This window comes from Haemorhous mexicanus, chromosome 3 (assembly GCF_027477595.1).
Source record: "Haemorhous mexicanus isolate bHaeMex1 chromosome 3, bHaeMex1.pri, whole genome shotgun sequence".
Classification (NCBI taxonomy): Eukaryota; Metazoa; Chordata; class Aves; order Passeriformes; family Fringillidae; genus Haemorhous; species Haemorhous mexicanus.
This window is the reverse complement of record NC_082343.1, coordinates 4908267-4925055: the sequence shown is the minus strand read 5'-3', so window position 1 is coordinate 4925055 and position 16789 is coordinate 4908267. Positions and strand designations below refer to the sequence as shown.

The window sequence follows — 16789 nt, the reverse complement described above, 5'->3', positions numbered from 1 at the left end:
CGCCCCGGCCTCCCCCGGCCCGGCACCGCCCCGGCCCCGGCACCGCCCCGGCCTCGGCGCCGCCCCGCGCCCGCCCCGGCCCCGGCCCCGGCCCCCGCCCCGCCCGCGGGGAGCGCCCGCGCTCGGGCACAGCCTTACACACGCTCAGGGACATGGGCCAGGCTGATAAACACAGCCCGGGGCACGGCACGGCCTTACACACGCACCCGTGTGGCACTGCCGGCCTTACACACACACACACACACACACACACACACACACACACACACAGACACACATCCCACACAAACACAGCCCAGAGCGCTGCGTTCTGCCACCTTCCCCCTTCCCGCCCTGCAGCACGCACTCGCACCTTGCACACACAGTACACACCCCGCGGGGTTCACCCCTACACGCACCCCATCTCCTGTGGGTGCTCCCCTTACCTGGACACTCTTTACACACCCTAGGCACGCCTCGTTGCACCCACATGTGCGCACACACCTCACAGCCCACACGCACACTTGCTCTTCACACACATTTTACACACACACCCCTGCTGCAGGGCACCTCCTGCGCCCCACAGCCCCCCTGCTGCACCCCTTGCACACGCGTGTGCACACACACCCAGCACTGGAGCCTCCCTCGAGCAGCAGCAGCATCTCCAGGCTGTGGAGAAACACAGCTGTGGAGAGAAAGGGCCATGGAAAGGAAGGAAGACCATGAAGAGGCAGGAAGGACCATGGGGAGGAAGAAGAATTATGGAGAGGAAGGACCCGGCCCATCCACCACAGGGGCTGAGCGCTGCTGATGAAGCAGGTTCTGGGGTGGTCACAGGTCCCCCATCCCATCCCGTCCCATCCCATCCCATCCCAGTATCCCTCACTTCAGCCAGGGATGGTTCCACGCACTGCTGGAGCATCCCTGGCTGCTCCGGCTCTGTTCCCACCCCCTTCACACCTCTCCAGTGGGAGGGGAAGGAAAAGTGCCTGCGGGGGTTTGAGTGGGCAAAAGTAATTAGGGAAATTTGTTAGAAAGGCACATTAAGGAAAAATTCGGAGACAGGGACCAGCAGCAGAAGGGAAGGGCTCAAAAGGTTCTGCCACCACCTTTCCACACCAGAAAAGTGAGGGAGAAGCAGCACTGAAAACCAGGCTTGTTCCTCTTTTCCCAGCCCTCCAGCAGTGGTACCCACAGCACGGTGCTGGTGGGGCTCCACAAGGCCCCGCTTCCCTCACACTTCCCTCGGATCCAGGAGCCACCCGAGGCTTTTTCCCCCTGGCTGGGGCCTGCAGAGCATCCTGTGGTGGTGGGGCATAGCGAGGGGAACACTCTGGAGGCACCTGGGCTGCCGGGACACGGGGCCAGCCAGCAGATGTTGGGTCTATTTTCTCCTCCTGGGTCGTTTTCGTTTCTGCGTGGGCGGCTCACGCGAGCAGAAAGGGGATGGGGAGCAGCCTGGCCTTTCCAGCGCCCAGCCTTGAGCTGCCCCTTCTCCTCCTGCCCTCGGGATTTTGGAGAGCCAGGACAGGCACCAAGTGCATTTTCCCACCATGAGTCATGGCTCCAGCCTCGTGGAAGAAATCCGTTTCGACGTTATCCTCGTTCCTTGTGTCGTGAGCCATCTCAGAGGAATTTGCACCAAAGCCCATCCCAAAGGTCCTTCATTTTCAGCACTGTGGGCACAGATTGAGGCAGGGGGAGTTGAAATCTGCCCCTCAACACTGCCTCAGGCCCTGCAGCATCCATCTCCAGCTCCCTGGGAATGCTGTTTGGGAATGCCTCATCCCAGCCCTCCTACGCACCCATTGGCATCCATGTGCAGGGAGCTTTCCCCGTGTCCCACATGGAAAAGAGGAGGGATGAAGGAGAGGGATGGAGGAGGGTGGTGGGGGTCCCATGCTGCTGCAGCACTCCAGTTGTGGCATCTCCCCCCAGCCTTCCCTCTGTGCCATCCCAGAATCACTTAGGTTGGAAACAACCTCCCAGATCATGGAGCCCAGTCCAATCCCAGCACGTTGTCCCTGCCACCGAGAAGCAGGCAGGGAGGAGCTTGGAGCAAAGAAGATGGGGCCTGGCTGGAGGGAGCAGACTCCTCACAGTGCCCTGAAAACCCCCAGGGAAAACCACCCCCATCCCCTCCTCCCCACCCAGCAGGTGCTCACCAAACCCATTCTGACCTGAACAAAGCAGCAACGGAAAAAAATGACACCTTGTTCTCCTTCTCCTGCACCCATGGTGATAAATGTTACTTCACTCGTGCTGCCAGATAAAATCAGGTTTGAGCCTCAAGCACGAGGCTTTGTCTGAGCCAGGCTTGGAGCCTGACCTTTACAGAGCTCCCAATTTCAAACACCAACCCAAAATCAAACCCTTTGTCATCAGCGCGGGGGTGCTTGAACAGCAAAGGTTGGATAGAGATAAGAACAGGTGGGTTCTGTTAAAAAAAGGTGTATTTTAGTTAAAGAAACCCCCAAACCCTCTCTGGGGGATCTCCACACATCCACAGCCATGACAGTGATGTGGGGGTGAATCAGGTGACAAGAACGGTCCCCTTGTGACCTGAGTGGTCCCTGGGCTGGGCAGGGGGTGGCACTTGGATTCCCTCCTGCCACCAGTGAATTTGGGACTGTTAATGTATATTTAAAGTTATTTATTGTTAAAGTTAATTAATGGGGCAAGTGACATCGCTGTGGGTGACCCCAAGGAGGGGAACCAGGACTGCTGCTTCATTAGCACCTGACTAATTACTGAGATGGCTGCAGCTTTCCACAACCTCACACTTTATCCCTGTTAAAGCCTTCAAAGCCCAAATGAAGAATTTTAGCCAGGAATCGCAGGGAGGTGGCAGCAGAAAGGGCTTGGCCGGGGCTGGGTGGTGATGGGCCAGCACCAGCAAGGGATGGAGGAGCCGGGAGAGAGCCTCAGACCCCAGGGGGGGCCCCGGCTGGATGGAGAGGGTGACAGATGAGTAAACCTGGGTTTTCTGCAGAAGAAAAGGCAGAGGCACCCACCCACGCGCCAGGAAATCTCTCCTCTCCCGTGTGGGTGGTGGAGGCCCCGAGATGAGTTATCTCTAAAGGGCGACTCTGGGGATACCTCGAGATCTGCAGCGGCGTGGAGCCGGCGCGTGCCGGCGAGGAAACATCACCCTGCCAGCTGGGCCCTCTTGGGCTTCACTCCTGGGTCTTTCCACAGCTTGGTTTAAATAAAATACAACAGCAGGACCTCCACCCCACCTCATCACTCCGCTGGTCCATTTTTACCCCTCGTGGGACAGTTTTAACCTTTCTCCTCCCTGTTTCTCATGGGATGATGGTGGGACGGGGGCAGGAGCAGGTGGCTGGGACAGGGGGCTGGTTTTAAGGGTGTTTAATGTAAAATAACAGCATTTATTAAGGGCAAAGCTGCAGCTAAAAGCTCCGTCATGCTCATAATGCTCTGAAAAGTGCTCCTCCACATATCCCTCTGCATTATATGAGGAACTAAAAATATATAATTTACAATATGCATCTAAAAACTTAAGCCTGGCAGAGATTTTGGCCTGGCCAGAGAACAGCTGGCTCTGGCTCAGCTCGTAAAAAAATGCAACTAAGGGGAGAAAGGGAACAAAAAAAGCCACCCCAGCATCCAATGTTTATGTTTCCACCAGCTCTGAGGTTGCTCCAGCTGATCTGCCTCCTGGTGCAACTCACTCCAGCTGAGTCAGGAACCAGCTGCTCCGGATCAAAGCCCAAGGCTTTTCCACGTGCCACAGGAAGCAGGCTGCTTCCAAGGGGAATCTGAGAGGTTCTGCCATCAGGGCAGGGAGAGGAGCCCCAGCTGCAGGGAGAACAGCAATCCCAGCAATGTGTTCTAACACATCTCAGCTCTTCCTAGCCATCCAAGCTGTACCAGGTGCCCAGGCTCACCATGGTTTTCCAGCTGAACCATTTAAGCAAAGGAAAAACAGCCCAGAAACAGGAGGAGGGAGAATAGGAAAGGCTGCTGTCTCCCTCCTGTGGGGAGATGCAAAAATCAAATTAATGCCCTCTCCTCCCTCAGGGGGGTTGTGCTGCTAAAATATTCCTTTTAAAGGAACACTTTCTTCCCCAAATTCTGCTGTTACAGTCAAACAAGAGACATTTGTCTTCTGAGTTTCCCCTGAGCTTGAATAATGATGTGGGGGGAGGTCAGACCTGGAGGTGCCTAGGGTGGGTTCAGTCCTGTCCAACTTACATCTGACCTGCAAACCTCCATTTCCTCCATCTTAGAAATTCCTAAGGACAGGCAGAGCAGGAAGAGCCCAATCCAAGTACACCCACTGCCTCCCAAACCAATCACCAACTCAATTTAGCATATTTTTCCCCCCAAAAAAAGCACAGAAAGATGCAAGCCATCACTGCTGAAGTCAACCCCAAACCCATTTATTATTCGAAACCAAGTTATTACAAAAATATTCCACATCCATAAAACCCCAAGTCCTTGGAAACTGGGCAAGCTCAACCCTTATTTCCGTGAGCGTTTGTGCTCGATGAGCAACACAACAAGTCTGTTCCGAAGGAACTTGATTTCCTTAGCGTAGGACCTGCAAAACAAATCCTTGAGCTTCTGGCGCAGGGCTCTGAGGGAAGGCAGGTTGTGGCAGCTGGGAATGTTCAGCAGGCTCTCAAAGAACTCCTTCCACAGCTCAGCGTTGGCGAGCCTGCAAAAAGGGACAAAAAAGCATCAAAAAAAGCACTCAATTCAGCTGTTAAAATACTTCATTTTTACTCTGCTCCCAGTTAGGAAAGCTGTGACTGAACCTGACCTCAGAGCAGTGTGGTACTAGCGTGGGTTCCTAGGAAATCCAGGCAAGGATTTGGGGAATATTTTGGACACCCACCTCCTGAAGGTTCCCTCGGGCTTCCAGACACCGTTGTCATCCTTGAGGCGCATGTAGGACCCGAAGAGCAGGCAGTACACGGTGGCTGCAATCCCAAAGTAGTCTGTCTAAAGAGAACCACACCAGTTTTGTGTCAGAAACACGCCCAGAGCACCAAAAAGGAGCTGAAAACACCCCGTGGAGGGGGAGAGGCTCTGCAAGAGGCTCCAGCTCTGGTCCCAGAGTCCGGCTGTTCGGGGTGCAGTAAGCTCTGAGGCTCCAGGCCATCCCTTACCTGGTAGTTCCATGGTTTGTTTGTCAGCATTTCCACGCACTGGAACCCAGATGTTTCACACCTGGCAGTGAAGGCTGTTCCCTCGGGGAAGAGCTTCATGTCGATGCTCTGGCCCAGGTCAATGAGGGTCAGGCCGTGGCAGAGCCCGTCGATGTCACACGTGCCGTTGTCCAGGAACCTTCAACCAGGACAGGAAACACACCCCCCTCAGTGTCTCCAGGCTCCCACGTGGTGGCATCTGGTGACAACAGGAGACACTTGCCTTTCTCCCAGGATGAAATTGTCGGGTTTGATGTCCCCGTGGATGATTTTGCAGCTGTGCAACTCCTCCACCATGTGCAGGATTTTGACAGCGAAGTAGATGACGAGGGCTTGGGGCATCACCTTCTCTGGGAGCTTCTTGTAAATGTTGACGGCGTTCTGGAAGCCAGAGACACACAGCACAGATTAAGGCACCACACATTCCCAAAGGAGGCGAGTCAGGAGGAGGAAAGGCTCTGTAAGGACAGAGGTGCTCCAGAGCAGAAGCTGGTGGCACTCACGAGCAGCGTTCCGTAGTTGTGGAGCTCCCCCACCAAGACGCTGCCGTTGGGGAAGAAATGGGCGGAATAGAAGTGGATGTAGAGGTGGTGCATGCTGGGGCTCAGCCTCTCCACCAGCTGGGTTGAAATGTAGAACTCCCAGGGGTTGGCAGGTTTCTGGACCTGGAAGAAAGGAGGGGATGTCCTGGGAAAATCTGGGAGCAGTAAAAGCTGGGGTTCCTCTCAGGCTGGGCTTTGTTGGTGGTTTTTAATGGCAGATCAGGCATCTTCCCTCTTGAACTTATCCCAGAATGGTTTGGTTTGGGAGGGAACTGAAAGATGATCCACTCCCATCTTCCATACCCCGCCACAGGACACTTTCCACTGTCCCAGGTTGCTCCAAGCCCCGTCCATCCTGGCCTTGGACACTTCCAGGGATCCAGGGGCAGCCACAGCTTCTCTGGGCAACCTGAGCCAGGGCCTGCCCACCCTCACAATAATTACCCTCAGCTGGTAAAACTCCATGATGAATCCTCTCAAATCTAGACTTCAATCCCATGCCACAATTCCACACACCCCTTGTGAATCCCTGATGCTCCAAAGAAAGCATAAATCACCTTTCTGTCCCAAAAAAGTTTCACTTCAGGGGCTAAAGAGGGGCTTTAGTTTTTCCTGAAGGACTAAATGCTGGAGAGGAGATCCACATAAAGGTCCCGAGGCAGATCTGACATGGAAATGCCAAGGATGTGTGTGAATCCACCCAGGGGAGGGTCAGACTCCAGGATTATTCCAGGAGAGCTGCTGTGGCCCAACACCACTGACCTTGAATATCACTTTCTGATTATTCTGAGGGTTACTGGCATCCAGGATGGAAGCTTGATAGACTTGGGCAAAAGCTCCTTCTCCAGCCAAGCAGTCCACATGGAACGAGGTGGAACCTTTAAAAGATTAACATTAAATCCTGCTTGCCAACTCCACAGAGGAAAAACAGGAGGGAAAAAAAGACAAAAGCACAAGCCCATATGAATTATCTAATCCTAGATCAAAGTCTTTCCCTAAAAATCCCTTCCTGCTAGGAACAGGAGAGAGCAGGAGTGCTGGACGTGCCACACACTCAACCCCAGTGTTTCTATTTTTGCCTGACCCCCTGGAAGCAGTCAAATTCCAAAGGGCATGCCCTGAAAAGTAAACACCAATGTTTAAGTCCCACAGGGATGTTGCAATCCCTGTCCTACAGCTTTTGTTGACATGGGCCCGCTGCTGTTCCACACAAAGCTGGAGAGCTGTGGCCCAGTTTACAGGGAGAACTGGGAAAAATGCCTCATCCAAAAGGCTCATGCTACAAAAGGCAAACAAACCAACCCCAGGCCTAACTCCCAACCTGAGGCTGGGATAATCTGGAGACACACACACGTGGAAGCTGAATTCCCACATGCTTCCAAGAGGTTCTCCTAGAAATATCTTCAAGAAATGCTTGGCAGGGATAAGTTGGAAGGAGCTCTTACCCAGGGAGAGTTCAGCCCTCACTTTGATGAATGGAAGGGGAGATTTCCACTCAAAGTAGTTGGCGTAGGTGTGGAGCGGCTTCGGGAGCTCCGACAAGAATTTGCCAATCAATTCCTTGTCCCAGGGGTTCTCCACAAGGACTTCATGGAAAAAAAAGGGAAGTGTTTGAGCTCTGGGTGTTCATTCCAAGGAGGTAGCAAGCTTGGATTTGAGAGAGCATCACTAATTTAAAGAAAATAATAAACCAAAACCCCCAGGAGGGATAAGGATATGGGAAGTATTCCTTGATTTGTGAAGTATTCCTTGATTTTGACCTCCATCTTTTCCACCTGCCCAAAAACCCAGAGTTTCCCAAAGTGCACTCTGGAGTATCCATGGCAATGTGCAATCCAGGTCCAGGGCACACTCATCCCTCCTCACATCCCTCGCAGGTGAGCAGTGACTCCTCGCAGGAATCATGGAACTGCTCCCTCCAGTGCACAGAGCACAGCCCTTGGAATGCAGGGAGGAGAAGCAGGGAATGCTGTGTACCTGCAGGTCTCCAGCTCCATGCTGTCCTGTCCTGCCCAGCTCCACAGAGCATCTCCTGGGAAGGTCTATCCACCCCAAGGCAGGAGGAATGTCCAGTTCTGCTCTGAGCTGTCTGCTCGTGCAGTGGTTGGGAAGCAGCTGCAGCAATTCCCTGGATTCCAGTCCCTTGTTTCAGGACATTCCCATGGAGCCCTCTCTGTTCTGGGACGTGTTGGAGAACAGTGCTGTGGGTTTAAGCAAAATATTATAAATTAATAACAATGTTATAATGGTATCATGTTATTGACCTTCTGCCTTGGGGGTTTGGCACCTTTGGGGAGCAAAAATTTGTCAAATTTCACCATGGCCAACATGGAGGTGAATAAAATGGAATTTTCTTAGGAAAATTAGATTTGGTCAAGTCACTTTACCCATTCCCTAATAATTCTCAAGTTTACCAAGAGAAGAAAACAGTGGATTTTTTGGCCAGGTAATTTTTAATTTCCATGGAGCAGAACTTCAATCTTGGAAGGAATTTTGGGGCATGGTCACCAAACACAGGTCCATTTACCCCCAGACCTGGGATGAGTGCTGGGCAGAGCCAGGCTGATACAGTGGAAAACCTTGGGAAACTTACATTTGGAGCAGCATACCTTAACTTCTTGGGCTTTGGCTGCCTGTGCAGTTCTCCAGAGAATTCCAAATTCACCTGGGGCAAATTTTCCTTACAGGCTGCACAAAGGAAGCAAGAACAGGAGCAAATCAATGTTTATTTCCCCAAAAGCAGGAATATTTGAGTGTTCTCACCCAGCAGCTCTGAAAGCTCCAGCCACAAAAACCAGAACTCAGCAAAGCCTCATTTCAAATATCCAAGTTAAAATAACAGCTGGATTTCTCCAGGGAGCAGATCCCAAGACTTAAAAGGGGAAGAGCAGCTTAAAGGTGCTCCCAGATGGGATTCAGCCAATGTTTGGATATTCCCAACCCTTTGGAATGGCTCACAGCAGCAGCAGCTGGACACACAAAGCCTCTCTTGTCCCTCACCACCTCCTCTTATCCCAATTAAAAATCCTTGGAGAGCTTATGAGCTGCTATTCCAAAGAGAATGTGGACTCAGGAGTGGCAGCAGTGGGAGCCACACCTGGGTGGGATTTGGATTTGGGCAGAAATGGAGCCACAAGGCACCAAATTCAAATGTTTTCCACACAAAACATTCCTTATTTTACCTCTGTCCTGCAAAGGGGGCTGGGAAGGAGCTGCCAGGTAATTGAAGGGTGTGGACATGAGCTGGGCAGCTCGGGCAAAATCCCTGGTGCTGTCTGGACTGGGAGCCAGGGCTTTGTTGCTGCAGGGGCCATTCCACACCGTGTAATCATCCCGCAGGAATTCCGTGGTCCCTGTTTCTTCCTAGGCAGGAAAAACAAAAAAACAAAACAAAACAAAAAAAAAGATTTAAAATGTAACCATCAAAATTATCCTGAAATATAAACAAAATCCCATGTTTCCATACTTTTAGACTAGGTCTGAATGTTGGTAATAGTCAAAGCCACAGCAAAATGCCAGACCACCAGAAATTGCTGTGGGAGCCTGGAAAAGCCAATCCCATGGGAAGGGATCTCTTCTATCCAAGTTTTATCCATTTCCTTGGCTATGGAAGCTGCAAGGTGGCTGCAGGAAGAGGAAATGTCTCTTTTTTCCCCCAAACTGATGCCAACTCCCCACATTTGAGAGGTGGAGTTCTCCACCAATTTTATGTCAATCAACAATCGAAAACGCTCAAGAAAGGGGAAGAAGTATCCAGCTTCCAGCAGGCATCATTCCTAGGAATATTATGGGATTGGGATAGAGCAGAGGTGAATCCAGCCACTCTGGTAACCCTCCTAAGTGCATAACCCACTCCCAAGGCTAATCCCTGCAGGATCACCACTCACTTCTGCTGCACAGTCAGTCAAGGGATGTTCTCCAAAAGTTCTGGGCTCCTCTGCTTTGTTCTTGTGCTGTGGGATCCTGAAAAACGACCCAGAAGTTCAGAACAGCTTTTCCCCAGGAGCTTTCCCAGGCACAGTGGTCACAACAAAGGTTGGTTTGTTTTAACTTGAATTTTTAGTTTTATTTTAAGAGCCCCATTTGCAGCAACTTGGAGAAGCTGCAGCAGCTCAGTTATACCCAAATTCCGCAGGGAATGGAGGCACTGTCCAAGCCCTCCCAAGCCCTGTCCAAACAGGGAAGTTGTGCAATCCCAGAGCAGCAACTCCTGCTTTTCATCCTGCCACTCCAGGCAGCTGCCACCAGTTGTATCCTGGCACAGCCACAGCAAAGTCCCATGGAATGGGATCGATTTTTCCCCTGATTTTTAAGGAGCTGAGCTCAGCTGCTCCCTTTTCCCTCCTTACCCGCCATTCTCCTTCTCCTCCTCATCCTCAAAGATGGCAAAGGCAGGAGTGGCAGGGACAGCAATGCTAGTTTTCAAACACCCACCAGGCTCTGAAAATAAAAGATAACCCCTGTTATCTCCACCCAATAAAGATTATTTACACAGCCACCTTCTCCCCCCTCTCCAGGCACGTGATGCTCAGGGCTCCATCCAGCTGCACCTGCAGCATTCCCACTCCAATCACCTTTCCTACAAACTCTTGGAAAGAAGATATTTCCAGCCCAACCCCAGATGTGAAATCTCTCTCTGCTCACTCTTGTAAAGCCCTTGGGTTTCAGACTGGCTCAACTCTTACAGCAAGGGCTGGTGGGAGGTGCCAATGGGAAATAAAGGATGGAATTCCATGGACTGGGAAAATAAAGAGCACACACCACTTTTTCTGCAAAAGGCTTCAAATTGGTCCTCACTGTCTTCCAGGGGAGATGGCTCAGGCAAGAAGGGTGTTTGGAACATATCCATGAGAACACCTAAGAAAGGAGGAAATAATAAAGCAATAAATAATGAAGGACTAACACTCCCAGAAAAAGAAATTTTCAGAGGTCCTTCCATTGTGTAGTAACCAAATCAAATGCCAATTAACTCTAACAGCCTTAAAAGCCAATTAATAATATTCTTATAATTTTGTCAGCAGTCAATAACCAATTATTCCTCCCTCTTGCATTTAAACACCTCAGACAACTGATCAGACCCAGGAAGGGCCAATTTGGCCAACACACACACACACACACACTTGGTCATGGCCCTTTTTATTCCCTGTCCAAGGGGAGATTCCAAGTTTCCTGAGAGAGCAAATTCTCCTTTAATTTTTCAGATTTTTGGAAAACTTAGATATTTGTAGGACTGATGAATGCCAGAGGCTTTGGGGGTTTATTTTTTTCCCCCCATTTTTATTCAGCTCAGCATTGAGCAGAGCTGACTGTGAACTTCCAAATTAGTGTGGATTAGATCTTCACCTCTCCAACAGGATTCCCTGAAAAAGCAGGGAATGTGTTCATACAACACACTCCCAAAGATGCCTGGCAGTGATTTACCCAGGTACTGATGGGATGTGGCTGCTGGGATGCTGTTAAAACATCAGTTCCTGGTCAGAAGTTTTGGGTCACCCAGATAATCCCAGCAGACACTTAACGATGTAATGTTATTTTCCTCCTTGAATGGTGCACATGCCCATCCCTGAGCAGCTCCCTTGGCTAGAAAAGGCTCCACTAACACTTCCAGGCAAGATCCCAGGGACTCCAGGGGAAGGAAAACTTTATTCCAGACCTTACCCAAGGCTTCCTTCGTGTGGACCGTGGGTGATGGCTGCACCTTGAAGGGCGTTGTCGTCCCCATTGCTCCTCCCAGCGAGGTGTTGGGGGTGGCCTGGGAAGCATTCCCATAGGCAAAGGAGGAATTCCCAACTCTGGAGGCTGGAAAACACAAGGGCAGGATCATTCCTGAAGGAGCCTGGGATTGTTTATGAGCATTCCAGCAAAATATTAGTGAGGGAAGTAAACAGAAGGAGCAGCAGCGACGCAGAATTTGGGGAGAGATTTTGGCTTGCTCCGAGATTTGCGTGGCAGACTCCCAAGGGAGGCTGCCCTGGAGGCCAAGAGGGACCTGGGACAGCTGGGTGGCTTCCAAGGAATCCATCTGCAATTCCCAGGAATGCTCTATGCTGACACAGAAAGTGAAGCAGGAAGGCAGCGAGGACAAAGAGTGATTCCCAGCCATGCTCCAGAGGGAACTGCTCAGAACATGGGAACAGGGACTGCATCCATGTTCCATGGAAGGGATAGAGAGACCCTGCACAGGGATGCAGGGATGGAGGCTGGGAAGTCAAGAAGCTTTGCCAGGTTGGAACTGGTGTCCACACAGAGTTGATGATTCCCAGCTGGGAGCAGCCACACCAATGGCACCAGTCCCCATCCAAAGGTTCCTCACCTTCCTTCACATCCACAGCAGGAGTTAATCCAGTGGATCCTTTGTTAGGGGACCTTCAGAAGAAAGAGTCACAACATTACCTTGGAATTAAAGCTACTGAAATCCCTTTTTAATCTCCATTTCAATGAAGTGAGAGGTCCTTTAATAAAGATCACCCTGGAAAGTTTCTCCTGCAGCTGCCAATAACCTGGGAGCCAGCAAAGTCCTTTAAAAAGGTTAAAATGCATTTAAAGCTCTCCTTGGACACAGTTTGCCTCCAAGGAATTCCAGAACATGAGGGAACAACTGTTCCCACACTGGCCAAGCCCACTGAGCCACCCTTGCTTTGCCAGCCTGGGTTTCTCCCTCTGCCCCCCGATTTTGTGGCCAAGTCCCCCAGCAAAAGGGCAGGAGAGAAACACCAGCACTTTTTATCTTTCTCTGGAGACCTTGGAGTAGCATCTGCAGGAGCAAAGCACTTCCTGGGTTTTACTCCAGGCATTACACACCAAATTTCCTCTTACTGCAATTAAACCACAGGGTAAAAGGAATTATACGTGGCCATGAGGACCAAGTTTGATTTAACTTTAATAAAGAGTGGCTTCAGGTCAGGTATTTTTTTCCAGCAGGGGAAGAAAGGCTCTTTTTTAGCTAATTCTCACAACTGAGAGGAGGAGCCTGAGGACACAACTGCAGAGGGGGGGAGCCTGCTCACACTCACAGTTCTCCCGTGCTCCGAGGGCCAGGACCAGCCCGTTCCTGAGCTGGAGCAGCACTGAGGGCAGGGTGCAGCAAACTCTTCTGGAGCTCCCCAGGCTCTGCCCGAGCTCCAGCTGGATCCTTCTCCTCCGGTGCTTCCCAGGGGGAGGTGGTTGGGACGTGGCTGCCAAGGGGCTTCGCTGGCCGCGGGGTGGGAGCCTGGAATTGGGGCTGCTCAGGCACCAGAGCTTGGCCCTTTGGCACATCCAGCCCTGGAGCAGGTGTCATCCAGCTCCCTGGGATGTGAGATGTGCTGGGCCTCACAGATAGGGGCACCTTTAGGGATGAGAAGTGTTCTGTGACACCCCAATTCCCCCCAGATGCAGCCATTCCCGTTTTCTCTACCAGCTCCACATGAGCAGAATATAACAGAACCTTTAGGCTCCCCCCAGGTACAGCCATTCCCATTTTTCCTGTTAGTTCCACATGCCCAGAACCTGAGAGAACTTCTAGCTGCATCTCAAGCTAAACTGTGGAGAAGCAAAGCCACAGTTCAGGGTGAAACCTTTAAAATCTGGGCATTGCAAGCTGTGCCAGGTTTCCATGCTGGTGTTGCAGCCTCAGCCTCCAGACTGGAGAAAGATCCCATTCCACAGTGCTCTCTTAGGAAAGCATATCAAGCACATTTTTACTCTTTTTTTTTTTTTTTACCCCCTCTCCTCCTTTCTTTTTGCAATAAGCTGTGAATAAAGCCCAGAGCCAGAGCCTGGTGTCTGTCTGGATCAGTGACATGCCCTGGATGAGCTGAGCCCATCCCAGTTTGAAGGAATTCCCAGGAAGAATTCAGCTCATTTTTGGGCTCTGGAAGAAGCCTGCAGGCACCTCCTGGAGCTGGTGAAAGCTGTGGCTCAGCTTTGTACACCCTCTAAGCCCCTGAGGGGGGGTTATCACATCCAGGAAGATTGGGCAGCTCAGGCTCACACCTTGCTCTGCACGGAGCAGCAGAGCCCAGCTGCAGCCTCACACCAGGGAAAAACCAGCCCTGGTTCCTACAGCATGGCTGGATTTTGGGGATAAGCCCAGGCAGAGCCTTCCTGTCCATCCCAGAACCACTCACCACCCTCTGGCTTGGCTCAGCTGCTGGCTCCAGTCTCGTTTCCTCCAGGCTCCGGGAGAGCTGGGTGAGCTGGTCCAGCTTCTGCTGCAGGGCTTGGAGCTCCAGGACTGCCGACTCCTTTTTCCTCATGGAGTCTTTCTGCTCCTCCTCTAAGGATCAAACAGTGAGACTGGATGAGTACACGTGGTCTGTATGACCACAAACAATCAGATTAAATGGATCTGTGTGGTGCTGGTGGCTCTCAGTGCCTCCTCAGGAGAGACACCACTGACGTGGCATGGACACGAGAAGCCCAAGGCGTGAGCTTGACCAGGAAAGAGCCCTTTGGAGAGCTGGGAAAAGGAGGATACCCAGTGCCTGCTGCCTCCTGAGGAGCTCATATTTCCTGAAGTATCTCTTGGCCCTCAGCTCCTCGAAGGAGAGCTCGGAGCCCGGGCACAGGAGCAGGTTCTTGTCGTACATGGGGACCTGCTCCCAGCCCGCGGCGCCCGACGGCGGCTTCGGAGCAACCTCGGACTTGGAGATGTAGGTGACGTAGTTCCTGGGAGGGAGAGGGAGAAAAGGGCCAGGGCTGGGGGTTTGTCCCAGGAGAGAGCTGGTTTGCTCACAGAGGGACTTTGAAAGGGCCACCCAACCACTTACACTTCTTTTCCAGCAGCACAGGATTGAGAACCGGCAGCATCTAGACCCTAAAGCAGGGAAATAAAACACAAAAAAAGGAAATTGAATTAAGTTCAAGCAGCACAGCTGGCACAGAATCCACGGCTAATATTATTCCAGTGATTCTGGGAATGTGACAGGCCACTGGGTGTGTCCCAGTGCTTCCCAGATGAGACATTGCTATGGAGATGTTTTCCTGCTGCAAGCATCACAGCAGCAATATCAGCTCCATGTCAGTTTTGAGATAGAGCAGACACAGTCAGTCTGTCCTGTTCAGCCAAGCTCACCAACCCAAACTCTACATGAAACATCTCTCCCAAGTAATTCATGCTTTACCTGAGTTTTGCAGGGATTAGGACTTGAAACTCCTTTTGGAGGAGCCATTTGATTTGCAGCATGGGAAGTCTGAAGTGGTTTTACAGCAGCAGGGTCTGGGAGAGAAAATATGATGTAAGCATTTTCTAGTCATTAATGAGGGAAAATTGTTTGCTCCTTTGTGAATTTTGATTAAGTTGGAGCAGTGGAAAATTAATAACTCGTTTTGAATACATTGCCCTTAAGGATTTTTCACATAAAGAGGGAAAATAAAGTGATTTCTACGGGGAATTTGTTTTTTTTCAGTGACAAAACTCACTCACTGAGGTAAAAAATTCATTTAGAGGAGCTACAGATCAAACAGGACTCTTCATCCTCACCTTGCAAAGGAGGATTCCGAGGATCATAACTCTGCAGGGAGCTGAAGTGCAAAAACACCCTCAGTTATTGCCATGAAATCCCCTGTCCCTCACCCTTCCCCACCTCCCAGCAATCCTGGATTTCCTTGTACAATCATGCCATGAAATGCAACATTGAAAAGCAAGATTTTTACTGTGTGTGGACATCTCCACAACTGCAAAACTAAAACAGCCTTCAAGAGGCAGTAGGAGAACAGAATTGGGTATTGGCTTCATGTTTTATATTACATTTTACTTTTGGCTTTTTGCATTTAGCTTCCCAGAATTAAATGCTTAACTTCAAGACTCAGCTCAAGGATCTGCTTCACTCTGGGAATTTTTTTTTTTTTAACATCCATCCCAGAACACCCAATGAATATTCAACAGCAAAGAAACATTATCAAGATTAAACCTCCCTTTGCAAAAAATAAGAATGCTAAAAAAAAAATTTTAAAACTAATTAAAAAAAAATCATATGCTACCCGTGGTTAATTACGAGTAATTATGAGCACTGAGTAAACGAGCAGAAGAGGTCCCAGAGTTACCAGTGGAGCTGCTGCAGGTTCTCCCGGGGCTGTGCCTGGTTGAGGAGCCCTTTTTGGAGCACGGCTGCTGCTCCCTGCACGTTTCCCTCCTTGAGCAGCAGCTGAGCCCAGGCCAGGTAGAAATCCGAGCTCCTGGCTCCGATTCCCTGCCCGTGCAGGTACTCGAAGTACTGGCTCGGGGAAGAGATGAACTCTGCCTGCACAACAAGAATTTCTCAGTCATCATTAGAGAAAAGCATCAGAGAACTTCAGGCAAATCTGTCCAAGCCACACAGCTTAAAATACACACTCTTGCTTTTCTCTCATCCCCCTGCCCTGCAGAGGATCAGAATTCCTGAGGCCTCCCGCTCCTCCCCAAGCTCTGTGCAGTGCCAGAACCGCGGTGTGAATAGCTGAGGATAATAGAATTCCCAGAGAACCGCGCCTGTACCCACCAGCTTGACGCAGTAGCGCACGAACCGCGGGTCCTGCTGGTACCGCTTGTCGCTCACGAACTGCTCCACCAGCTTCTCCAGGAGCCCGGGCCAGCGCCTCTGCTTCTCTTGGAGAGGGAGACATCCCTCCGCCCACTGCAGGTACCTGGAACAATTCCAGGGTCAGCTCCGAGCCCGGGAAGGGGCAGATCCCGGGCCGGGATGGGGCACCCGAGCCAGGCCCAACGCTCACCTGTCCCACGGCTCCAGCGGGTCGGGCCCGCGGTAGTTCCGGATCTGAGCCTCGTAATTCCTGCAGGGAAAACGCCGGGTCAGGCCAGGATCAGGGAGGCTGGGAAGAGCTCGGGGCGGGCGGAGGCTCTGCCACCCCCACGGCGCCGCTTGGCCACGGTACCCGCAGAGCTCTGGGGGCCGGAGCACCCCCCGATCCCGCTCCCTATCCCGCTATCCCGTTACCCATCCCGCTATCCCGTTATCCCCTTCCCCGCTCACCGCCCGGGCTCGTCCATGCCCAACCGCTCCCGCCGATTCAAACTGGCCGCGCGCGGCCCCGCACCGCCTCCCCATTGGCCAGCCCTCAGCCAGCACTGCATTCCCATTGGCCAGCCCTCGGCCCGCACTGCATTCCCAT

The 16789-nt window shown here is 51.7% G+C and overlaps 1 protein-coding gene across 2 annotated transcripts; it reads right to left on the bottom strand.

Moving 5' to 3' along the window:
- Positions 1-4364: 4364 nt before the first annotated feature.
- On the bottom strand, positions 4365-16720 carry BUB1 (BUB1 mitotic checkpoint serine/threonine kinase). Of its 2 annotated transcripts, none has more exons than XM_059840578.1 (25): positions 16651-16720; positions 16391-16450; positions 16159-16303; positions 15725-15921; positions 15162-15202; positions 14803-14897; positions 14449-14495; positions 14157-14347; positions 13807-13955; positions 12712-13025; positions 12012-12064; positions 11357-11497; positions 10460-10555; positions 10048-10138; positions 9586-9661; positions 8881-9061; positions 8308-8386; positions 7676-7899; positions 7144-7284; positions 6461-6576; positions 5660-5821; positions 5380-5537; positions 5118-5295; positions 4844-4950; positions 4365-4663 (listed from the first exon to the last, which is right to left on the bottom strand). In XM_059840578.1, exons 1-25 carry the CDS (start codon positions 16665-16667, stop codon positions 4468-4470), a joined length of 3255 nt encoding a protein of 1084 aa, XP_059696561.1. In that variant the 5' UTR covers positions 16668-16720; the 3' UTR covers positions 4365-4467. The 2 variants fall into 2 exon arrangements, with proteins under 2 accessions (XP_059696561.1, XP_059696562.1); XM_059840579.1 differs by having other exon boundaries at positions 12712-12908.
- Positions 16721-16789: the final 69 nt, after the last annotated feature.

Excerpts from the sequence above, each read along its gene's own strand:
- BUB1 (XM_059840578.1), bottom strand. Across the intron at positions 16,304-16,390 it reads CCGCTGGAGCCGTGGGACAG|GTACCTGCAGTGGGCGGAGG; the intron begins GTGAGCGTTGGG and ends GAATTGTTCCAG. Across the intron at positions 10,556-11,356 it reads CCACACGAAGGAAGCCTTGG|GTGTTCTCATGGATATGTTC; the intron begins GTAAGGTCTGGA and ends CTCCTTTCTTAG.